Consider the following 25,816-nt stretch of genomic DNA (forward strand, 5'->3'; position numbering starts at 1 on the left):
TTGTACTTACTGTTGAGGGACTTGTAGTGTGCACCTTATTTTTCAAGCCAGCGGTACAGGCAGGTGGGATGGTTTTCTTCTGATTATGCAGGTTTGGAGTTAGAGGTTCTGGGGCTATGCAGAGACCAGCATTTTTAATCTGAAGGAGGGTATCAAGACTTCTGCAATTTGGCTTGTTTCCTGGAAGAAAAAAAAAAAAAAAAGAAAGAAAAAGTCCCACAATGTATAATTTCTAATAGATGGTGAAAAACAATCTGCAAAAATCATATTTTGTTTCAGTTGTAACTTTTTACTATGCTTTAAATCTTAGAAATAAACAAAGGCCTGTAACTCTACAACTTTTCCAAAGGAGACCGCGATCCTTAGCACCCTGAGCAGCAGGTTTTGGCTGCTTTAGCTTCTCAGGTTCCCTCCCAAAGCAACAGCTCAGCTAAATTCATATGTGTTGCCCCAATATTCCCCGCGTACGTTCCCCTCCATGCATCCCCACCAATCTACTGACCTCCACCAGCATGCCCCTGGCTCTGATTATTCTCCATACCTTCTCATCTGGATGCTGCCCACTGGAGCCCTGGTCACGGTCAAGCTGCAAATGTGCTGGGTTTAGACTTTTTTTGGGGGAAAGGGACATGGAGGCACTTGTACCCTGTGTGTGTATGCATCCACCTAGGAGTTGGTGGATTTGATAAGGAATTGGAGGCTGGGAAATGACAAACTCTTACGGGTTGTATGAAAATTAACATGGAGGACTCTGTGAGGGTCCTCACCAAAGGAAAAGCTTTGGCTGAAAGCATAACCTCATATGATGTTGAAGAAGCCAACTGCAAGCTCATTTCAACCCCTTGGCCTCAGTTTTGAGGGGAGCTTGAACTGTATTGGAAACCTGAGAAGTACAAGACTTGCGTTTGATGTGAAAGCTGGCTCTGCTGGACAACATTTGGGCAATTTGTGATCGGTGCGGTGGTAGAGAGATGTAAGGTGTCACTGCATCCACCCTGGGACAGCAAGGCAGAAAACCCAGGGCTTTGAGGAAGGACTGAGGCTGACAGAGGGTATCGTGAGTTGAACAATATGCGCAAGTAAAAAAGGAAAAAAAAAAAAAAAGAAAAACGAGCAGATATAATCCTACTGTCGCTGTTTAAATGTCATCCTGCTGGCAGAGGAACCTTTCACATGTTCCCCTGCTCACAGCTCCAAGCTACTGAGATGCACCAGGCTTCTGCTGCCTGCAGGGAGGAAGGGGGGAGCAGGCGCCTGGCGGAGGGAGCTGTGCCCTGGGAGAACCCTGTGGATGAGCCATTTTCGTCCGGGAAAGATGCAAGCAGTCAGCAGCTCTGCACAGCATGCTGCTTCTCCCTCCACAGCCACCAGCATCCTCAGTGTCCTCGTTTTAAGCACTTACAGAAGACTTTGGTTTTTGAAGCCCGGCAGATCCCTATGTCGCTTGTCCTGGCTTTGTGTGGGCTGCTTGGTGGGACAGCAAAACTCTTTGCGGATGTCCTCACCCCCTGGGGAAGGTGACATCAAATCCGAGACGTTTCAAGAGAAACTGAGAGGATACGGATGTAACAAATGCTGCCTCTTATTAAGCAAAAGACAACCATCCTTCCTTCCCCCACAGCAACCCAATGGAGTCCCAAAACACAATCAGTTTAGGCTGAACACTGGGCTGCCGACGAGATTAAAATTAGACTCACGAGCTTTCATCAAGGGAGAGTTTAACTGCGGTGCTCAATCAGGCTGCAAAATCCTCTAATGACAATTGAAATAAAGTCATTCAAGACACATCCTTACGTGTCGCATAAAAGAAAGTCTGCCCTTGTCTGCATCACTTGGCAAAGTTATATTTGGTGTCTCTTTTGCCTTCCCCTCCCTGTGTGCACTGCTGACTCGGGACCGTATCCTCCCCAGGCTGAAAGTCAAGGCCAGAGTCCTCCTTGGGACAGGCTGCTCTGGGTCCCCTGGCTCCGTGACTGTCCTATGGGCCACGTCTCATAGGAAATGGCCGATAAACAGGAGACAAATAAGATGGGAGATGGGTTTGGTGTATGGCTCTTTCAGGACAGTATAAACCCACAAAAGCTATTGAGCCCCACATGACAACTTGAGGGCTATTTCAGAGAAATTATATGTTGGAAAAAATGCATCAGTTTAGAAAACCCTTCTATTTCCAATTGCTCCACATGGAGAAGAAAGATGGCTAAGGAAATGTTTCCTGTGCCCTGTGCATGTCTCTGCAAGCTAAGCATCACCAGGACAGCTCTGCTTGTCAGAGACCTCCAAGGCCTCTCAGCTCGAAGGGAACAGAAAATGTAAATACATGTCACTAAATGGGTTTGGAGCTGCCTCCATTTCTTTTAACCTTGCCCTCATGAGGCTGCTGCAGAACTGAGCTCCCTGAATCAGCACTTTGAAATCACCTTGCAATAAAAATTCATGCCTTTTCCAACATCCGTTTTACACATGGTCCTGCCCCAACAAAACTGCACATTTGACACCATTCTCCTTTCAAGTTTCAGCCTGATTTCAAGCTGAAAGGGGTACCCCTTTTGATCATTTACCTCTGTGTAAGTCCCAAAGGCATGTGAAGCATCTGGAGTGGCACTGAATAATCAGGCAATGTCTCTGTCAGCTTCCTGAAGTAACCAGTGGCACCCAGCCCAGTTCCACATCACACAGAGAAGTGATTACTTGCTTTGCCTGCAAGCATGTCATGAAAACCCAGCAACTGGTAAAATTGCCTTTCTGCTCACACAACCCTCATCCAGCCAGGTCCATCAGCACACACCTAAATTTAGGTGCCTGTTCATCAAACTGAAATCAAGTCTCTTCTGCTGCATGGGGATAAACCTAAGTGCTTTGTTAATCAGGGAACTTGTGTAAGCCATGTGGATGTTTAATATTCAAATATAATTATCATCTAGTGAGGGAGCACGGAGCGAGTCTTGTCCTGATTTAGCAAGCTCTGGGGAAAGCAATGACAACTCAGCCAGTGTACATGACACAGGCTCTGTCCTACAAATGTCTTCCAGATCTTGCAGGGTTTTTCTCCTCAGCACCACGCAGAGGTCCTGGGGATGTGAAATCCTTTTTATTTCCAGCTCCTTGATGCTCCTGCAAAGGGAAGAGCTCTTTTCTTAGGTCAGGTGCTCACAGTTCCAAGTTTGTTTCTGACACATAAGATGTCCAGAGGTGAGTAAGGGCAAGATTTAAGGGCTAGACTCTTTATTATTATTATTTTTTTTTTTTCATTCCCTCTCAAGAGGAACAAAACCTGAGTAAAATCTCACATTCATCTTATTACACTCCTTACATGAATGACTTCCACGACAGTGAAGCTACTGGCATTTACCTGTCAGCAATAAATAAGCAGTAGCAGCAACAAAAGAGAGGAAGGCAGGGATACAGCATTAAAAGAGTGTTTGTCTCCTCCAGACACCCTCCATTTCTGGTTACTGCACAGGATGATCAGCTTCCACCACTGCAGAACTGGGCACACCAGAGACACCACAGCCCTGTGCAACAACAAGCAATGACAGACGAGCATTCAGGGACATTTTGTGCACATGCCACCCTTCCTCCCTGTCAGGAGGAGATTTTTGGTCTTCCACCCTTGCATCCCTCCTCCTTTTATGAGCTTTTCAGTGGCTGGCTATGAGGCTGCTGTGGGCACTAGAGCGCCCTTGTGGCTCGGCTGCCTGCCAAAGATGGGTGGGCAGTGGATCCCACCAGATTCCCACACAAGCCTGCACATTCCCATACACACGTGACTTGCCTGCATTACTGGGAACTACTGATGTGAGAGAAATGCTGGTAACAAGCACCCCAAGTGAGCAAAATGCTGTCCTGGATAGGGCAAGAAGATTTATCAAATAAAATAACCAAGATCTTGCACGGTAATTTTGCAACCCAAAAGACAGTCATCACCTACCTGCCTCTTTGTAAGAGAATGTTATTTTCTCTGCAAGTAGTAATGTTTAATAGAAGTGTACTTCATGCTAAAAAAAAAAAAAAAAAAAGCTTCTGAAAAGAAGTCATGAAAGTCATGAGAGCTCGCTCTTTCCATGACACATAGCTTTCTTTTGTGCAGGATTACTTAGCATTGCCGCTCTCCTCCTTGTCCTTACAAGCAGGACAAACAGCTGACATAAGATGCATATTCTTCTTGATTCATGTTTTCTTGTAAAGGAATATATTAACTTCCAAAGGAAAAGTCACTTCCAAAACAGGAGCTAAATTTTTTTAATTCTCTTTTTAATTCTCTTTTCCCTTTATAGCTTTTACAAGCAATTACCCTGCTAATGTTTTGAAATTATATGCAAAACTTCAACAGTTTTGTGGGATTTTTTTTTTTTGCTGCTGCTGAAGCTCTTTGAATTGGAAGCCTTAAAAGCTTTTCCAGAACACACAACAGCACGAGCAAATGAATTTGCCATTTTCATTCTTGTTTTTATTTAAATGAATGGGAAGCAACGGGATACTTGTTCATCATTAAACTTTTTTTTTTTTTGACTTTCATAATGGTGAAGAAAGCTTGTATGACAGCTCTAGAAACTGAAGGCAGGATTTGTGTTTGCACCATGACCCTTCAGAGTGCTGTGGGAGTGCTCTTAAAATAGCTGCATGGGCTACTACGCCAACGCATCGCTCAAGCCTCTTCTCTCTTATTGCACAGGCAGGACACGTGGGGGGTGACAAATTTAGCATGCCTGCAATTTGGGGCACTCACCTTTGTGGGGGAGCCAAGTCTAACCTTTTCCTCCTGCTCAATTCGTCCTCAGGGGGAAGGTTTTTGTTTGCTCCTTTCTGATTCTCACACAGATGTGTTCCTGCTAAGATCTCCACATTTGATTGCCCCTGAGCAGGCAATGTTTGGCTCTCACCACTTAGAAGAGAAAGGTGTTTCTTTTGACAATGAGCAATACCCATCTGAAGCGCTAGCTCTGCAGTCTGTAAATAAAAAGCAAAGGTTATGCACAGCCAAGTCACCCAGATGGGTCAGAGAGATTAATAAAGCAACTTGGATTCTCTGTTCTGCTCTGAGCCTTGTCTTCAGGCAGCCATCAGTGTCTGGTAAAGAAATGTGTTCCTAACTCCATCCCCTCCTCCAAGACTCCTCCCAGATTCCCTGCAGCAGGCAGTGCCTTGCTTCCACTCATTCCTAACCCATCTACCTTTGCTATAGTCTGACAAAGCTTCACAGAATAAAATATCTCAACCTCCTACATCTCACACTGTACATCCCTATTCTCACTTGTATTGAATTTTCTCTCAGGCTGTGGTCTATCCTAACTTTCTACTCCAGCATTTAACTCAGTTTCTTTTTTCCTTACTTTACCAATTTATGCCTCCTGATAAATCAAGACATTCACAGAATACTGCAAGTACAACTTCAGGAAGGTACCTTCCTTAGGACTCTCCTGCCTGAACTCAATACCATGGTCTCCTCATCCTCTGTATAGTTGCACCTGAAGGACATAATTTCTCTTCTCACCTGGTATGAGGTCAGTCACAATGACTGCCCCAGACAGCTGGATGGAGCAAAGGCCACCTCAGCTAAGGTCCTCTGTGTCCATCTAAACTGGAACCACCCTCTAGGTTCCTCTCTAGCACCAGCTCTGATAAAACCCCTAAACCCCTTCAGTCTTTTTAGGCTGTGTCTGAGCAGGAGAGGAACCTTCACAAACAAAAATCTGTCTTCAGCTGTAAGTGCTGGTGGGTTCCTCTAGATCTCGACCCAGCACTTAATGAGGGACTGAACTTGGTGAAATACCTAGAAGAAAAGAAAGAGCAGGAGGGAACCCTCTCCATAGCGTAAACGGAAGCACAGGTACAGGTACAAGGCAGCAGCCTTGAACTGACCATGAGAACGTCGCTGCAGTTTGATTTCATATTTCTGAAAGGCTCCTTGTTACAGGAAGGCTTGTGTACCTATGGCAAGTGGGGATCTCTGGACTCACCTTATCCTTGTCACCACAAACGAATAATTAAATTAAATCAGATGCAGGTGAGAAAGATCCAGCCTTTCTCTCTCCTCTTTGGAACAAACACTTGAGAATTGCTAGCAACCATAAAGAATAAAAGACAACTTCAGAAGAAAAACAAAGTTCCAAGAATCATCACAACTCAGATTTTTATTCAACAGCAAAGTTGAAGGGAATATTGTTTTCTCCCTCCAGGGCAAATGTTCCAAATGGAAATTAAGTAAAAATATTGCCCCCCCCCCCCCCCAAAGTACTCACAATGAAATTAGTTTTCTTTAAATATATTTGTTTGGCAAAATAAAATAAAAAATTAGAACCCGTACAAAAAAAAAAATCCCTTGCAAATTCTTAACGCTGTAGCAATGACAACAATGTAAACCTGAATGTTTGGCAGTTATAATTAATTTGTGGAAATTACTATTGAACTTTGGATGAAGAAAATAAAAATCACTTTGAATAGCAACAAGCCAATTTTAGAGGCAATTGAGGCTTAGGGAATGCTACAGGGACAGGACACAATGGTGGCTTCATACACAGTTTGTACTAGTGATCTGCTAGTGTAGGGCTATTTAAGAGCTGGGAGGAAAAGAAGTTAAAAGCTGTTGCAGCATTGCAGCGTATGGTACAGCAAAAACCTGCAGACTTTCCATTATGGGAGCCGATCAGTTGGGTGAAGGCTGGTGACGAGAATTGAGATGGCAGTGGAAAGAACAATGACAGTGACGAATGGCGTGAGTACTGGGAAGCAGTTAACATTTTTTTGTCATTGCATTGGATTCAGTTGTGAGCAGACTCTTGGGAGTGCCTGGGGAAATCTTCTGCTTACAATAGCTGCTTCTGCTCCCTACCTCCCCCCTCCTTCCAGTTAAAGCCTCTGCCCTGCCAAGTGGGTGTCACAGGCATGCAGTTTGATAACATCGTCCTTTAGTTAAGAATGTCTATTCCAGTATTAAAAATGTAAAAAAAGTCCTTGGGAGGGTGCTTCTTAGTGGCAGTCTTTGCCTTAAGCAAGGCCACTGGCCTGCAATTAAAAGTTAATTAAAGCAATGTGGATTTGGATGAGCAATAGGGAAGATGGGAATGGGGAAGGATGGGATGCAGGGAACAGGGAGGAATGCAAGTGTTTCTACATTCCTCCCCAAAGCCAGAATCCAAGGTGCACAATCGGTTTTTCTTTTTTTCTCACAAACTCTTCTTTTCTTTTCTTTTCTTTTCTTTTCTTTTCTTTTCTTTTCTTTTCTTTTCTTTTCTTTTCTTTTCTTTTCTTTTCTTTTCTTTTCTTTTCTTTTCTTTTCTTTTCTATCTCTCCAGTTATAATATTTCCAGTTTGAAGCAAGTTTCAATGGTGCCTCAGTTACAGTCATAAACAAAGTCGTAGTTGCTGGGCTCCTTTGGGATAGGTGGGGGAGCATCTGGGATCTGTATGTTTTCCAAGTCAAGGAGGCGTAGCTTTATCTCCATGCTGAGCAGCGTGTCTAAGTCGTTCCGCGTTAGATCACTCAACATATCCTTCCCAAGAAGGGCGTTCAGCCCATCGGTCCATACACAATACTGCATGGGGAAAATATAAAAATTATCATTAATAGACTTTCTGAACATAAATTGTTTGTCTGGCTTGGTCCTTCACAGTTACTGCTCCTTCAGGGATGTACACAGAGACCTAAAATGAGGTTGATTCATTCTACCAGCTTGTATCATGAAGAAGGCATGTTCCACTGATGTGCTCTGGAAATAGGTAAAGAACTCCCTTAAACTGAGAAGAAATGACAACATGTAGGTGGTTGGACAGTTATGTACCTCCTCCAAGCTTCTTGTTCTCAACAGTTATGGGAGAAAGAATGATACCTAACCTAGGACACTGAACATCTGGAGATGCCTCCTTCTCCCCATCTTTATCTTTGCCCAGTACTTAGAAGAGAGCCTGATGATTCTACACCGAACTTTTAATTCCAAGACTTTTAATTCTAAGTTAGGTGAGGTGAATACCAGCCAAAATTCACCTTTACTCTTTCCATAAGAAATCCTCTACCAACTATCTAATTTACAGCAAAACAAGCCATAGTAAGGTGGTGTCAACTGACATGTGTGGGAATAGGCTCTCATTGACATACCCATGCCTACTTTACCACTATTTCACAGAGCACAAAATAACATACTGCAAAAACTGCAGTCAGTCAATGCTGCATCCTTCACGAAAATTAAATGCCAAGCTACCCGGTGTAATTCCAAATGCTGCAAATGCTGAATTGGCCTCTAAAATCCCTTCTCTTTGTTGTTAACTTTTTCCTAATAGGAGGTTCTTTCCCAGTGACTGACAGCTTGAGATAAACATGGTCTGAATATTTTAAATATACAACAAAACAGTTGGAGATTGGTGATCTACAGTCAACTTAAATCAGATAAGTCCCTTTCATTTATTACTATAAGCCATTTATGCAACTATGAACAGAAGTACTCAAACGCTACCATCTAAAAATAAAGATTGCAATCATGAACTTGTGTCCTAGTTTGCAGGAGAGAATTAAATCAACCGTAACTACATTTTTATCTTACAAATACTTCTGCTAGATTTCATGCCAAAAAAATGGATTTTAAATTTAGCTGACCATTTGCTACATGATATCGCCAAGTTTAAAGATAGTCACAGTTGACTTCATCCTACAGCAGAAATGAAGATTATTTTTAAGACAGAGAGAAAACCCCCTCTTGGGGTATGTCTTCATCTAGAAAAAGGGCATGTGTTTAAAATAGGATAGTTAACACGCTTCAACATCCAATGTGAAATCCGACCCATTTAAGTCAGTAATGAAACAGGAGCAGAGCTAGGATTTCACCCAGGGTGTTGGAAAGCCATGATGCAGCTTTAGTATGAAATTAGCTGTCTAGGAAAGACTTGATGGTTCAGGCTGTCCTGCTCACAGTACTAAGGAAGCAATTACCTTGCCTGTTCTAGGCCCCCAAAGTATGTCACTGAAGACTTTTAAAGTATGCAGCTTTTGTGGAGTGCATGCAGAATATCAGGAAAAGAGCTATCCTAGAAATGTAATTACTTTAAAATGTACTACTTTTATTTATTTTTTACTATCTACTTAAAATCTTTATTAGGGAAAGTTTCCCCGGTATTCATTTTAAGAAAAGGAACAGAAAGGCAAAAGGCTCTGCTCAGGTTACAGAAGTGCAGTGCATCCATTCAACAGATGCAGCACCTGATGTAAATTGTCTATCACCTGCTCAGTGAGTATGGCCAGCGCTTTCTCTGGGGAGGAATCGCAGTGAGCCAGAAAGCAGAACTACAGTTCTTTCCTCTTCCAGATATAACTCATTCAGGGCCCACAGAAACCAAATTCTGGCCACAATTCAGATGAGTACAATGGCCTGGAAAAGGGGCTTCCTCTCTAATCTCCATGTTGGCAAGTGCATCTAATTAAACTCCTGCACATTTTGAGCAGAGAGAAATCCTAATGAGATGGTGGAAAAACAGAGGCACTCATTCAGAAGCTTTTTTCTTTTTAATATGCAAAACAGACTAAGAGCCACTGAAAAATTAATTTACTACAGATTCATTTTCATAAAATTCCAATGAAACCTAATTATAGCCTCTCTCATCAGTTTCTCTGTCAAAAATCAAGGATAAGATTAATCCACCTTTTTGCTGTGTAGTTGAAACCAGCTATTAGTATTCAAATGAAAAACAAATACAATGGAGTGATCTCACAGTGCTGAATTCTCTGGCTAGCCGTAAGCTCCAACAGATGGCTAAGGGTATTGTCAAATTTAAGTGTGCAAGTGCAAGGTCCAAATCTCAACGACAGTGGTTCTGTAATGAGATTTTATTAAAGAAATACCTTGGGAGTCCTGCAGCAGAACCAGACAACCAGAAAGGTTGTGCAGGTTCCATTCTCGAAGGTTTTCCAGATCCATCTGGATACAGCCCCAAGCAACCTGAGCTGAGCTCACTGCTGACCTGCTCTGAGCAAGAGGTTGAACAGGGGACCTCCCAAGGTCTCTTACAATCTGAATTATCCTACAATCCTAGTTCAACTTTAGTTTTTAGGTCACACTCTATTCCCAATTCAAATCTCTCTACAATCACAAGGACTGCAGAAGTATTTGAAAAAAATCACCCAGTAAGTCTGACCTTACAGATTTCATGTACCAACATAGTGCGCTAATATTTCTGGCACTTCATGCAAAGCTATCCATATCATGAGATGTCACCTATCAAATTTCCCGAGTTGACAACATGGCTAAACTAGCACTTTTATCAACAAGCATCTCAGTCACCTTGATGAAGAATCATGAGCTTCAGAACAACTTATTTGCTTTTCCTCATGGGTGTTCCCTCTGTATACTTGTAATTTTTACTATAATTGCAACTCACTCCTCTGTAGGCCATGAAAAAGTACAGGGGAAGGGAGATGCCCATTGGGAAATGTTCACTTGGGAACTGTGAAGTAGCAGCAGAGATTTCTGCCTTTAGTCCCTTTTTTGAGCATATTCATTTTGTTTCAAAGAAGCTGCATATGATCAAAAAGAGAAATAGAGATAATAGGTGTGTTATCACAATCACTAGCAAGGGGTTACTACATCTCACAATGCTACTGCCCATCAGTAGAATGCAGTAGCAGTTTTTGAACATTTAGAACATTAAAATACACTTGAAACCTTAAGCTATGTTTGCCAGAGAAGTAGCTGAAAAATTTGTTGATTTTCATGACCAACGGCTCTTATGAACTGAAACAGACTAGAATTTAATTTCTGGAGAATTTATATCAGAAAGCCTCTAACATACATCCAGTTTAAAAGATGAAGACGATCGTGTTTGGCTTAAACTTACAGTTCTAATGGTGCATTATGCCTGAATCCTACTGCTCGTTTCTCTTGGATGAAAATTTACCAGCAAATCTTTCTCTGGAATGGACATACTTGAAAATGACACTCAAATATTAATACCCAGGAAAATTCAAATGAGCATAACCTCATTTCTTCTCCTAAAATTAACTTTTATTTGAAGGTTTTTATCCAGAATTGCAAATGTTGAAGCTGTGTAACTAAATATACTTCACTTGTAATGCAATTTCATGCACTTTAATAACACTACAGTATAATGCAGCTAAATGCAGTCTTCTGTGTTTCATCATCTCAAGGCAGTGTCCTGAACTGAGACCACATGTGACACCATAAAATAATTGTGCAGATGAAAAACTAACTCCTGTGACTTTGCAGACAAGAATGGAAAACTTTACTGCTTCTTTACTTTTTTAATATAGGTACTCTGCTAAATCTTTATTTGGAAATTCCAAGTTCTTGGAGTGAATCACTTGTGATGATTCCACATCATTAGATAAATTAGTTCCATCATCTTCCAAAAGGCAATGATGTTGTCTATTTTGTTATCAAGTAAGAGAAAGGAGCAGGGGGGAGACTGCCATTGTGCCTTGCTATTTGTATTTACACTGCCTTTATGCAAGTGAGACTGATTGCAAATTCCTTTTGCATCAATCTATGGAGATGCAAGAGAAAGGACATTCTGTGATCACCTGTCATAAATGGTCTTAAGCAACATGAAATGAAGAAAATGGGGATATGCTGTTCTGGAGAACACAAATCATTGGCTGAAATTGAGACCTAGAGATGGTATAACTTCCCCTGATTATATTGGCACGATCAAGATGAGCTGAGGACAGCAGTGATTCATGAACAGCTTGCCTGTGCATATCATTGGCGTTGAAAAAAAGTTCACCAAAGAGAACACACAGCAAAATACTCCAATGTCTAAAGCAGACCAGACAAGGAGAAATCTTTATTGCACCAGGAAAAGATGAACAAGGTCTGTGTAACTGTGAGGTCTGCACCCAAGCTCTTTTCTTACTCTTATAGTATGCATTTCAGTAGGGCTTAGAAATATTGTCCTGGAATTCAGATCCCACGGTGCTCTGTGGCATTTAAATAGAAAACACGTAGCCCAGGATATGCATGAAAATTGCAGAAGGTCTTGCTCACATACTAATCCCTGTGCTTTCAGGTTGTTTTGAGATATGACACAGGTTCAGATTGTCCTGTACTCTGTGACAGGATGACCTTTCTTATGTTCTTTAAAATCTGGCTGCTACCACAAGGGAACTAAGAAGGCTTCAAAGAAGTTTCTGCACCCTTAACTTGACTTACCTCATGCTTGTCCGGAGCAATGAAATTCAACTGGCCACTTGAATCATACAATATAGAGAACGCAAGCTCTAGCACTTCCTGGAATAAGAAAAAGGAACGTATGTTAATGCACCACGAGAAGCAATCAAGCATTGAGATCTTTCTTTCTTTACTACCCCTTGTTCCCCAAAACAAGTGAGAAAATAGGTTATGATACTCCCCTTACCTGGCCAAAGGTGCAGGAGTACCAGACCACTGCACAACAAGAAGCCCAACACAGATGCTTCAAGTGAAGCTAACTCACCTTGCCTATTGCTGACTGCTACTCACTTGGTCACAGATTACTTTGAATTCATATTTGAGCTAGATGATGTTGAGGACTAAAATCAATATAATCCACAATAGTACACATATAACAAACTCTCTGTGAAGACCCATGGTTTCTTCAATTTGCATGGATTGACTTGCAAACTAGCAAAGTTCTGTAGGTTTGATTCCCTACGTCAAAAATCTTGTCAGGACAGTTAATCTTCTGATATATACTGATGTTTTTGTTCACTGCTGGAAATCTGTGAAATTATTCATTCTCAGGAGATTTCTGTCATTTTGTCTTTACCTGAATGAAAATCAGCAGACTCAAACTGAACAATCTGGCTTACTTGGTTGTGAAGACCAAAATTAATCTTGGGAGAGGATAAATCATCATTTTTCTCCTCAGCACTAAAGATGGAATTTTAAAGGTTGCCAAAGTGAATTCATTAAGCATACGTCTTCCCTAAAAGGCACCTGGAGCTAGGTTCCTATGGGGAAACACAACCAATTTGAATAAATAATGAAATTTCACCGTCCAGCAGTAAGCACGTAATGTTATAATGGTTACTGCACACATCACTACAAGCGCTGCTACAAGAATTTCACAACCTGTAAGCTAGCTGATACAGAAATAATTACTTTGTGGGGAAAAAAATATGGCTCCAGCAAGAGAATGCTGACTCAGAACTACTTTGATCTGTATCATAAGTCCTATTCCTTAAGCCTCTTGGCTTCCTGAGGCTCACAATCCCAATACTGGTCACCTTCACTGACTCTCAGCTGACAACAGGCCCTGCACACCAGCAGCAACAAGAGCATTGATTCTTATATTTACTACACCTAGTTTTAAAACCGAAGATTTGACTGCAGGAACTGCAGCATATGTGTTGGTCTGGATTCCTAACCTGATCTCGTGATTCAAAACTGGCACAGATTCTTGGATTTCAGTAAGGTTTACTTCATTTTTGAACATGTCTGATTAAGAGCAGAATCTGAATCATAAAAACTTGTAATCCTTAGGGATAATCTTGGCTGATCAGAGATCAGGATCTCATGGGAAATGCTGTTGGTTTCCTTGAATTTAGTTATTAGGTCCAATTTGCTGTATTGCCAAGCCACAGGAGACAAGTCCGTGCCCAAGGAAGCTGCAGCTACTAATACTGTTGGTGCATTAAGCAAACAAATTGCTCGTGTTTCACATAGCCTTTTGGAGTTTTAGGCATGTCTCTCAGCCACACCTTATTAAGAGCGATATCCCTCATTACACAAACAAATTTACCTCTGCCCACACAAACCTGGCATTATCTCCTCACAGAGTGTTATAAATTACTGACATCAGAACATGCCAAGTCATGTAACTGAGGTTGTGAAAATGAAATACATCATTGCAAAAAGGGCTTTTACTACTCTACTATGAAGCTCCTGAATTTCACGAAGGTCAACAGTCCTACAGGCCTCATCTCTGAATATTTGTCCTTTGAGGAATTTTAAAGGACTGAAGATCTTTATCTCAAAAAAAGGTAAAGAGAAAATTCCTGCCTGAAAGAGGAACATCCCAGGGACACCCAGGTTTGGTCATTCCCAGTCAAGTAGACAGAAAGGCCTAGACTGAAGGCGCCAAACTTCCTTTTATGTGGGAAAGTGGAAGTTTGGCAGCCCTGGCTCCAGTTCAGCTTCTTTGTTGGCTGCTGTTGGGACTAAAGGCTCATGGATTGCAGCTTCCAGGCTCCGGCATCTCTATCACCTCAGGCACAGCAAACCATCAAGGGAAAATGGAAGCCTAAGGAGCTGGAGTTGCCAGTTAGCCCTCCACACCGACAGTGGTCTCAGTAGTTGAGCTGGCTGACCTGTGGCTGACCACCCACATGGTTTTGTTATGTTCTCATCAACGACAGGTGAGGATTTTGAGGAATGAGCAGTTCCTAAAGGAAAAGTATTAAGTCTCCATTAGCCGTCTGTGGCTTTCTCTTTGTTTTCTGTCCTACTTGTCAATTTTTCTCAAAGTCAATTTCCACTCCAGCCTCTTACACCAGATCTAGATCTCTTGGTCTCTGGTCTTCCTCCCCTATCATTTCTTCCTTCCAGGAGAATCAGTTCCTTCCTTCTTTGTTTTGCTTTACTTCTCCCCACCTCAACCTGACGAACTCACTCCTTTGACATTTCTAACTCCTTCCACCCTTGCACATTTCAGACATCTGTCCTTCCTTAGATGCTTGCAAGAGGAAATGGCACTGGGACCCACAATGCGCCTCTCTTTTGAGGCATGTTCATGGAAACAGGAAAAAAGAGGCCTCACCTGGTTGCTGGACATTTCAGTTCCACAGGGAATTGAATTTCAATTGGTTTCGATTTCACAGGGAAAGCTATTGCAGGTGATATGAGGAGAAACATGCTCTTCCACTCCCCAGACTTCTCCCCCTCTCCTTCAATCTCTGATATAAGCCAATAGAAGACACACTATTTATGATAAACTGATATCTTAAGTCTCTATAGCTGATTGATCCTATGCAGCTGTAATGATCTCAGTACTTCTCCCTACTCTGTTGTCAACAGCCTCAGCCAATGTCTTTTGCCAAAGGCTGAGATAACAGCCATGTTAAGTTTACTTGCCAGAGTCAGAAGAACCTCTTCAGAGAATTACATATACATGCAGTGGCAGGGCACTTGTTCAACCAACATGAAATAAAAGGGAAGCTGCAAAGGAACAGGGAAGTGAGCAGAATCAGTTCTGCTGAATAAAAAGGCATCAAGTCTGAAGCCTGCTGCATCAGCAAATACAGGTTGAAAGAAGAATATATACAAATACACAGCAACATTTTATCCAAATTATTCTCTCAAGCTTTGTTTTGAATGCTGTGAAATCTAGTATATTTCGTGTCCTTGAAATTCATTAATATTACCCAAGAAAAGATGACTTCGAATTTAAGAACACAAGATGAACAACGATGGGACTCGGGTCTGGTCCTATCATGCTGTTCCAGCTTCATAAGCATGCAAATTCCAACTCAGTTTAACTCTTATTTATTTCTAAATGATCCCACTGGAAGAAGAATAGCCATGTGCCAGAAAATGATGAGATGCTGAAGCCTTTGTTATGGACATTCTGCCAGTTCCAGCTATATTCAGAGCAGTGGCATTCTGCCATTCTATTTTCTTTGCAGCCAATAAATAAACATTAAGGTGGTCTATATATATATATACACCTTATACATACATACACACACACACACACACACAGAAAGCGCCAAATGAAAAGACCTTTCAAAAAATACATCACCAAGTGTGAAATTCCAAAAAGGGAAAGGTTTCATACACCAAAATCAGCCAAATTGCATTCCATGCTGGGCTTTTTCCTTTTCATCTCACTGTCCACATTAACTTGGTACTCAGCAAACAATGATGTGTTATTCCTATGATGCTGGTTAAATTGTTGCAATATTGTACAACAGCTGTGGATGCAGATGTGCTACCTACCAGCTCCTGATCTTCACATCCCCAGCCAGAAGTTTACACCAGTCCAAAGCTATTTTACCGAAGGAAATGGGGCAATGCTGATAGCTGAGAACAAAATGATCTGCAGCTCTGCTATTTAGCATTATATACTATCTAGACATTATTGCTCCATAAAGATGACACATTTCTGTCACTGACACCCACTGCTTTCGTTGCTCCTATCTTTCCTCTTTGTGAGGACATATGAGAGCTAAGACAAGGAAGCACTAAAAATACTTTATATGCATCATATAAATGCCCCAGCAAAATGCTGTTGATGGTTCATCTGTAACTTGAGGCATGAGTTGTATGCAATCTATTGTGTATGTGTGTCAGTGCTCTGATTCCAAAAATTAACAAGGGAAGATACTCCTGGGACTTTTTTCCTCGTTTGGCTTGACTTTTTTTTTCATTTCTGACCGTGTAAAGTTAATGCTGAAAAGAGATGACGGTATCCTGATAGATCTAAAGCATCTTTCCTTGTGTTTCTTATACATGAACAATTGAGATGTTCTGTGTATCTCTCTCCAGCCATAGTTAAGGCAAGAAAGGTCAGCAATGAAGCTGCAACAGTGGTGTGACATAGTTTTGACAGTGTCCTTTCATTTTCTATAGCTCCTCTCAGAATTGTTTTCTCCAGATTTTATTTGAATACTAGGTGCGTGCATTTTGTTTTCAAAGTCTCGAAGCAGGAACTCTTACCTTTGGAATTTTGTCCACCAAAATCTCTTTCTAGTTGGACCTCAAACTCCTCAATTTCAGGTAACTAGAAACTGACTCAAATCCTCTAATCCATCTCACAGAGCTCAGGGTGTGGTTCTAGGTCACACTGAATATCATTAGAATCTCATTCTTACTTATAAGGTCAGAAAGCACAACCCAATGGAAATTAATATATATCATACTATATGGTATGAATACCTTTACCATCAAATAAGTGAGACTTTGCTAGTAATTCAATTTCTTCTTGCTGTGATGGCAATTGTTACTAACAAAAACGTGCAAGATTCAACTTGAGTCTTAGCTTAAGCTGAGTCTGAAATTCTGAAAGGTAGCATAAATCTAATTGAAGCTGACCACCATGTCTCCTATTTTTTTTCCAAATACATTGCTGAACACATCCTTATTCACTTCATTAACTGCCTAGCATCGACCGTACATCCTTTTGTTGGCATCAATTTTTTTACCTGAATGGATTTGAAGTTATCAATAGCTGGACATTAATTGCAATTTTGGCATATGCCTGTGCTCACTGTATGTCAGCTCATTGGAGAATACAGCCTGAACAAGCTAGTTATTTATCAGAGACAACATAAGAGTAGGTACCAACAGTCACTGCTGCTCTGCTCTATAGCAGCAGTCAAAACCGCTTGACTTTAGAGGTAGAAGGCATCACTGTTAAAGACTATCCTAATGTGCTCTGGGCATATCGCAACGCACATCTGTCACAGAATGAGTAAAGGAGAATAGGCTGTCCTAATAATTTAACTCAGATGGGCTGAAGTGTGTGTGTGTATACTGAAAGGTGGCAGGCTGGAATGAAAAATATCTGTATTAGTTTAGGGAAGGTCAAGTTGACAAGCTTTGTATTCCAGGGTATGTATTTATAAGAGTTTGAGAAACATACCTTGTTTTGTTTAAGAGCTCCTTTCTCCTTCATGTGAGGGCAGTCTTTCCCAGTCACAACAGCTTTTATATCTGCCACTGGCACTGCATTAAAAAATCCAAAAGTGATGATGAAACAAAACAAAACAAAACAACAAACAGGAAAAACAAACAAACAAACAAACAAACAGAAAATGAGTTATAACCAAGATGTGTAAAAGCTACAGAATCTAAAAAGAGGCATGTTAAACCAGCATGTTAAAACTGTATACAAACACACACACCACCATTTTCAGTCTGTTCTAAGAAATAAATCTGTAAGAACAACTAGAACAGGCATCAGTGGTTCCTGACAAAATTTCAAGCATCAAGCAATTTGCTTGGCAAAGAAGGACCTGGGAGTATTGGTGGATAGTCAGCTGAATATGAGCCAGCAGTGTGCTCACGTGGCCAAGAAGGCCAACAGCATCCTGGCTTGCATAAGAAACAGTGTGGCCAGTAGGTCTAGGGAAGTGATTGTCCCCCTGTACTCTGCTCTGGTGAGACTGTACCTCAAGTACTGTGTTCAGTTTTGGGCCCCTCACTACAAGAAGGACATCGAGGTGCTCGAAAGAGTCCAGAGAAGGGCAACGATGCTGGTGAGGGGTCTGGAGAACAAGTCTTATGAGGAGCGGCTGAGGGAGCTGGGGTTGTTCAGCCTGGAGAAGAGGAGGCTCAGGGGCGACCTTATCGCTCTCTACAGGTACCTTAAAGGAGGCTGTAGGAAGGTGCCAGGATGAGCGGGAATGGGCTAAAGTTGCACCAGGGGAGGTTTAGGTTGGATATTAGGAAGAACTTCTTTACTGAAGGGGTTGTTAGGCATTGGAATGGGCTGCCAAGGGAAGTGGTGGAGTCACCATCCCTGGAGGTCTTTAAAAGACGTTTAGGTGTAGAACTTAGTGATATGGTTTAGTGGAGGACTGGTTAGTGTTAGGTCAGAGGTTGGACTAGGTGATCTTGGAGGTCTCTTCCAACCTAGATGATTCTGTGATAAAAAGATGGTATTTGCTTGCCTGTTGAGATTTGAGGGTGATGGAGCACTGGAACAGGCTGCCCATGGAGGTTGTGGGGTGTCCTTCTGTGGAGATATTTAAGACCCATCCGGATGCCTGCCTGTGCAGCCTGCTCTAAGGAACCTGCTTTGTCAGGGGGGTTGAACCCGATGATCTTTCGAGGTCCCTTCCAACCCCTTCAATTCTGTGATTCTGTGATTACCTTGGGAAAAAGCTTCTCATCTAAATATGTACCTGCATCTTGATAGTTTTTATGTGTACTCGGTGTACTTGTGTACATAGCATACACTGATCACTCTCTTACTTAATGTACTATGCCTGCCCACTTTTTGCTCTTCCCCAGACATCTGGAGAGAGGATCCTGGGCATGTTGGACCCTTGATCTCACTTGATACTGCTGTCCTTCTGTTATTGCCTCTTTAAGTTTCTCAAATATAAATATATGTTTTTTTCTTACTGCCATCAGCATTTTAGTCACTTCTAGTACTAACAGGAATGAGGACTAGCAAGGCTTATAACAACCCGTTCCAACTGCTTTAAGAAGAAGAATTATCAGAAATCATTAAAAAAAAAAAAAAAAAAAAAGTTATAAAAAGTTTTGGAAGCTGCTGTCACCCAGACTCACTCAGAGAGTAAACATCATGAGGTCATTAAAACATCAAGACAAATTTCTCTAAGCTTCAAGTGGAAGTCAATTTTCCAACTGTAATTACATTACAGAGAATCTATACAATCCACAATACAATACTGTCAGCAAGAGACAAAATTTCTACAAACTATAAATTATCTATAAATTATTCATTATCATTGCAACTTCAGGAAAGGAACATATATATAGAACAGCATAATAATACGAAAGCCTGAGACTTCAAATGGTACCAGAAGATGACTACAAGATCCTGGAGGGTATAAGCACAGGTTCAGTGTGCTCACAACGGATAGAGCCCTGAAAAAGAGGGCAGATGCTTTCTGTTCCAGCTGGAACAGTTTGTTTAACTGTGCCAACCTGAAGAGAGAAATGACATTCACAGAAGTAAAAACGTCTACAAAAAAAAAAAAAAATAAAATCAAGAACAACAAAACACAAAACAAACAACAACAACAACAAAAACAAACAAACAAACAAAACAACAAACAAACAGAAACAACCAAAACCAACCAACCAAACAACAAACCAGCCACCATTTATTTTTGGAAATAGACACTAGTTATTCAGGCTGGGCAAGGAGCACACAAAATGTCCTATGCTACTTCTCTCAGCCCTCCAGTTTCTTACACACTTCTTTTCTTTTATCTGTTGACCTGTCCACAAGTACTGACAATCTTAACCATCAGCAAAAGTGAGAAAAGTGAAATCTAAAGGCACATCCTTCCCCAGAGATGGAAACCACCACATTTGGTGGACATGGAGAACATTAAACATCATATTCAGACCTTCAGAGCTCAAAATTCAGTATATACCTATCCAAAGAACAACTAAGTATTTTTTTGAAAATATTCTGTAAAATTCCCAAGCCAGTTTGGCTCGACTTGTTTAAAATAGTGCCACTTTATAATATCACATCTTGTAATATTCTCAACTCTGTTTTATTAAACTTTAATGTGGGTAAATCTTACATCTTTCACAGCCTGAAAAGTCTGAGAAATGTAAGAAATAACCGTATCTTCCTCAAACTACATCAGGACTTGCACTGCCAGCAGGCATGCACAGGGAACACATGGGTCTGATCCACTGGTTCCTAAAGCAGGATCCTGCTGTCCCAATGGGATTGTGACATTCCCAAGTAGTTTCAAGAGCATGTGCGAAACGCAAATGCAAAGTGAAGCCTGCAGTCCGGGTAGGGGTTTTGAGCATGGAAATATGCTCAATGCAACCAAATCTGGGAACTGCTGGTCCAGGAACTGTGCCTGCAATTCAAGTGTGACCTTCATTCTTTTTCTGCCATTCTCATACTACTGTAACTTTCAAGGGCAATTTCCCTAAGCCTTGTCCAGTAAAATAGTGTCTTCTAGTGCCAATGCAGCAATTTGAGAACCTGTACTACATTTTGCCAAGACTGCAGTAAAAGCCTGAAACATCCTGGAGGAAGGTACTAAAAACAAGTGAATTTGACCGTGAACTGTCAGGGCTCCAGCAGTAGACAGGTTCTTCCTTACCTCCCAGTCTGTGTCTGGGAGCACTTAGAAATTTTAAAAGGTGCTGCCTGCAGATAGGTTGGGGGACCAGAGAAGAGAAACAATTCTCTGTTTTACTAACACACAGAAAAGTTCAAATCACTGATTCTCTCCTTTCTCAGTTTGCAGGCTGGAGAAACTTCTGTCATCTGCAAAATTATTCTTTCTGTCATTTCATGAAAGAAATAGAACCACCAACTTGAATACTTGTGCAAGTGTGTCTGATTTGATAATGCTGAGAATGGCATTTATTACTAATGGCAATTCAGAAAAGAACAACTAAAAAGGATTCTTTATTCAATGCTTGATTTCTTGATGTCATTTTGTGGTGATGGAACTACACTGGTCATTGTCTCAGTCATCAAAAAAAACTTTCCTGGGACTGCAGGTTGAACCTCTACAAATCATGTTGAAGGACTAAGGAGAACTTTTCATGAGAGCATGATTTTCTGAAGGGCTCCAAAATGACTTTGGTCCCTACAAAATATCCCAAGAAATCTCATGGCAGGAGGTGTCACAAAGGCATGTCCCCTGTTACAAACTAACTGTGAGGTCCTATCAACACCACTCACAGCAATCAATGTGTTGTCTTTAAGTCCACTTGCCATGATAATGAAAAAGACCTCTGTTTTCCATGTCACTAGATTGCTTGCAGCAAAAGAAACAGCTGTCTCCATGGACAGGAAGCACTTCTGAATATGCCAAAGTATTTTAATGTGACATCTGCAGTTAGATGAGGAATGAAAATAAACTGTGTTCCTCCCCATGAAAAGCACGACATTTCCAAGCTGAATGAAAGTATAAGCTCATTGGGAAGCTGAGCTCAGTCCTCATACATGCTTGCCAAAACCAGAACAGCAGTGTTTGAATGCACGAGTAAATGTCCTCTGCTATGTATCTTCATGAACAGAGTTGTTGATAATGTCCTGTATTAAGAAAAATCCACTACCACTTATAAAGAGCTTGAAAGAAGCAAAAGTAGCACAATCCCTGTGCATGACTTACGTTTATCTTGCAATGAATCATGAGGGACTTCTCCCTGGGGACTTTCTTCTAAGTCTCCATAGTGCAACACCTTATGATTCGGCGAAAGTCGACAATACCAAAATTTGTCTGTTAAAATAAAGGCATTAAAACAAGGTCACTGACATGTCTTCATTAGCATTATCAACTGGATACTCAAATGAGGCACTACAAGGAAGGACTGTCCCCCCCCCCCGCTTTTTTTGAAGAAGAAATATTTCTTATGTATGAAAAGCAGGGCAGGGACTTTGCCCAGTAATTTCACTTGCTTAAACATAGCTGGCATTCATTTACCATTTCTGTTTTGATTTTGCCACTGGTTCCAAGAACAAATACTAGCAAGAAGCAGCTGACTTAGTTTTACATGATATTTTGTTACCCATGATATGCATCCTAGGTAAGTAACCACTGCATTTAGCAGCTAAATTTAACACACCCATAAAAGGTTCATTATTTTGAACCCCCTATGTGAGAATTAAGCCCTGCCAGATGTCATCTGTTGCACATCCAAATATTGATACATTTGAAATACTCCATAACTTAAGAAAATTTTGACTCATGTCTTTTTGTAGTTGAGAGAACACTCCCATATTTATGGGGAGAATGAACACAACAAACACGCAAAGATTTTAAAAACATTAAGTCCATTGTCTTCTAGATAACTCAGTGGTTGGTGTGCTCACAAATGGGCATGTATCACATTCCTCTTTGCATTTTAGCCCTTCCTAGGAGATGTATACTTATGCTTCCTGCCAACTCCTGTTTCTCAGGATATAACTGCCCTTAGTGCTATTTGTTAAAATCTATCCCCTGAAGAACATCAGCTTTGCAGAGCAGGGCTACCACGCTGCCTAGCGGGCAAGGGTGGTGCTTGCCAATTCCCTTTCTGAAACAGCAAGAACAAGGTTACCTTTTCTTGTCAGGGCACTTTCTATTTAATAAATAGATCACAATGCTAAGCTGTCAAAAATACAGTCTTGTTACAGCCAAGCTATAAATCTCCAGAAGCTTAGAGCAAGGCGAGACGTTAAAGTGCTGGGGGGGCTTCTCTGCCTCTGTGCTCCTCTCGCTGCAGGTAGCACTGATGCTGTGCCAAGCAGCAGCCGAAGGGAGAGTTTAGGGGAAATGCTAGCACTGACAAAGCCCCATCATGCTGCTGTCGCCAGGAGCGGATGAAGCCACAGCTGGGATAAAACGCAGGAGGAGCTGTACAGTCACCAGTCTGGGTGTTAGCAAAGCAAGGACTTCTTCGCTCCTTCAGTAAAATCTTCACAGACCCTACTCCTTTTTAAAGGACCCTCAGAAGTACCCTAGCCAGCCATTTAAAATACAATGCACTATAACACAGAGAAAGGCAATTCAGTGTGAATGTCAAAAGTGGGGTGCCATACAGCTTTTTAGAAGATTTTGTCAAAATGCAAAAATGTTTGGAGAAAATAAACCACACATTTCCAACCACTTATTGAGTGTTCAGGCCCTTCTTCTGACAAGTTCCAAAAGACCTTACTAACCACTGGCAAAAGGTCAACACAGTGATGGGGAAGATTCTGTTTACTTGCTTCAAAGACATATGCACTACTAAAAGGTGTGTGGGTAGGAGAGCCTGAGATGATGATTCTGTGATGCATAGAAAAAGAGCTGCTGAAATATAAGCATTCCAGGACCGTAAGCAGCACGTACCATATTGCACAGCATGGGGTCAAGAGGAAAATCCCACTTACAAAGCATTTGTAGGGATTTGAAACAAGAGCAAGCAGGAGCATTCATTCAGTAGATTGTCATCTGAAGAATACACACAAAAGCAGTTTGTCGGGCAGCTTGTGCATCAGAAACTTTGTGCATGTGAAACTTTTCTAGATTCAGAAATTTTACAGAGAACTCTACCAGAAGCATTTCAAAACCTGACACTTAAAAAATATATTCTGTTAAACCTGATGATAGACCATCTTGCGCCTTGTCTACCACAGAAAAGCCTCTAGTGATTGTAGCAGGAGGCTACATACCTAGCTTTAACTGCAACTTCGGTGTTTCCAAGACTGTTCAGGACAATATATCCTTCTGACACTAAGATTACAACTACCATTTTTTCCCTAATAAAAGCCAACTTGGTCTCACTACTTTGTCAATAACCTGGTGAAGATGATGATATAACTGGATAAAGTAAAGTAAAATATTATGAATTCCTTTTGACTTAGTGTGGGGCTATAGTTTTTATTGAGGGTTTGTAAAAGGTTTCTTCTTCAGCCTCCTAAGAGTTAGACCATTTTGGTAACCTTGTTCCCATTTCAACCCCCTGCTCCAATAACAAAAGGAGAAAAGGCCCAGTGAAAATTTCTGTACTTCATTTTCACAAAGAGGTGATTTTATCATAAGAAAGCCTTGCTCTGAAGGCTTGAGAAGCCTCTTACAGCAATTCCCCATAACCCAAGGTTAATTAAATAACTAATAGCCGTAGAGTGAAGCTTGAAGCACGTCCAGTGCAATCCTCCTGTGGGCTCACTAATAACTGCCATCGCACCACAGCGTGGCTGTCAGGGGGAAAGCCCTTAAATGAAACCGATAAATGGAACTAATGAGGTTCCCTCAGTCGCAGCCACTGAGCGACCGCAGCAGCCAGGCTGAGCAGGGCAAACAGCACATCAGTGATGGGGCATAACCATTCTTGCCTTCCCGGAGCCTCTACAACCACCTCAGCCTTAGCCAGCTGGGGTTCTTCTTTTCCTCTATGTGACGTTACAGTTTATCAGACAATAACCTACTTATGCGAGATCACGGCGCCTTGGAGGGGAGCAGCTCTGAATGGGATGTATGTTATTTTACTAGTACAGGTGCTGAATGCAATTTTGTTGGAAGTGGAGTATATAAAGTAATGCTGCAGTCAAAATAAATATCGTATGAAATTGTTCCCACTGACAAGAAGGGTGAAAGAAGCCTTAATTACACAAGAGCATGTGGGAGGTGGCGAGCATTTACTTTCAGCTCCAAATAGATAAACCAAAAAAACATGTAGAAGAAAAAAGAAAACCCTGAACTCTTCTCTACTATGATTAGAGAGTAGTGCTTATAAAACAATGAAGAACTACTGACCAAAACCTCCAGAGCTCTTAAATACAAATCTGCTAAGCTGAAGTGCCACGAATTCTCAACAGCCCCTGCACTCCTCAACAGAGATCTGTGTGTATGTGTACACACTGAAGGAGGAGTGGATGCTGAACACTGAGTCTTTAGATACAATGTGATTTCATCACAATTTTCAGGCACTAGCATTTAATGTTGCCACTGAGTTATCTATCTCTTAGTTCGCTGACCTCTGATGCAATCAAATTCAAGTGCTAGAGATTCTTCTTTGGGAAACTGTAGTAGTCATTCTGTTGTGATTTTTTATTTGTTTGTTTGTTTTGATTTGTTTTTTAAGCCTGAAAAAGTTTTAAACATTTAAGCTTCAAACAATTGTTAAAACAGCTAGTGGGTTAAACATATCCTAGCACATTGTTAAAACAAGGTTAAAAAAATCCTGAATAGCAAAACCAGCTACCAGTTTGGATAGAAGAGTAATATTCAAAACTGTGACCAAATAGTAGGGCACAGAACATTTTGATGTTGGGCTACAGAGTGTGTGGCCATTCATATGGTATTTCCACATGCATTAATGGCCAATGACTCATACACCCTTAACAATGCTATCCCGAGTGAAGAATTGAGGTGGTTAGTACAGAAGTGCTGTAGAGTTAGACCTCTGGAGAGAAAATAGCTCAGATGTCCAATGAAAAAAGTCTGTGAGCATACCTTTTATCCCAGGATATGTTCCAGATTACTAAAAATGAAAGGTGGGTTGTTTTTTTTGTTTTTTAAAGAAAGGCTTGATCACACATTTAGCAAAGGGAACACACGTGTAATAATGTCAGTAAAACCTTCCAAATTTGGATGTAGCTTTTAGATACATGTTTGTGGACTCACCCTTTCTCTTTCACTGTGCTGTTTCTCTAAGATACTTACCACAGTGACACACTGTCACTATAACTGGTC

At 41.2% G+C, this 25,816-nt stretch overlaps 1 protein-coding gene across 13 annotated transcripts in view; it reads right to left on the minus strand.

Moving 5' to 3' along the window:
• Nucleotides 1–6,107: 6,107 nt before the first annotated feature.
• The window catches only part of ELMO1 (engulfment and cell motility 1), a 317,584-nt gene continuing 297,875 nt past the window's right edge, over nucleotides 6,108–25,816 (minus strand). For all 13 annotated transcript variants that reach the window (XM_084508954.1, XM_084508945.1, XM_084508956.1 and 10 more), the window contains 4 exons: nucleotides 21,773–21,880; nucleotides 17,563–17,645; nucleotides 12,153–12,230; nucleotides 6,108–7,535 (listed from right to left, as the gene is read on the minus strand). In XM_084508954.1, the coding sequence (XP_084365080.1) occupies nucleotides 7,335–7,535; nucleotides 12,153–12,230; nucleotides 17,563–17,645; nucleotides 21,773–21,880 (470 nt within the window). In that variant the 3' untranslated portion in view covers nucleotides 6,108–7,334. The remainder of the gene's footprint in view (nucleotides 7,536–12,152; nucleotides 12,231–17,562; nucleotides 17,646–21,772; nucleotides 21,881–25,816) is intronic.

Source organism: Aythya ferina, assembly GCF_964211825.1.
Source record: "Aythya ferina genome assembly, chromosome: 2".
Taxonomy (NCBI): domain Eukaryota; kingdom Metazoa; phylum Chordata; class Aves; order Anseriformes; family Anatidae; genus Aythya; species Aythya ferina.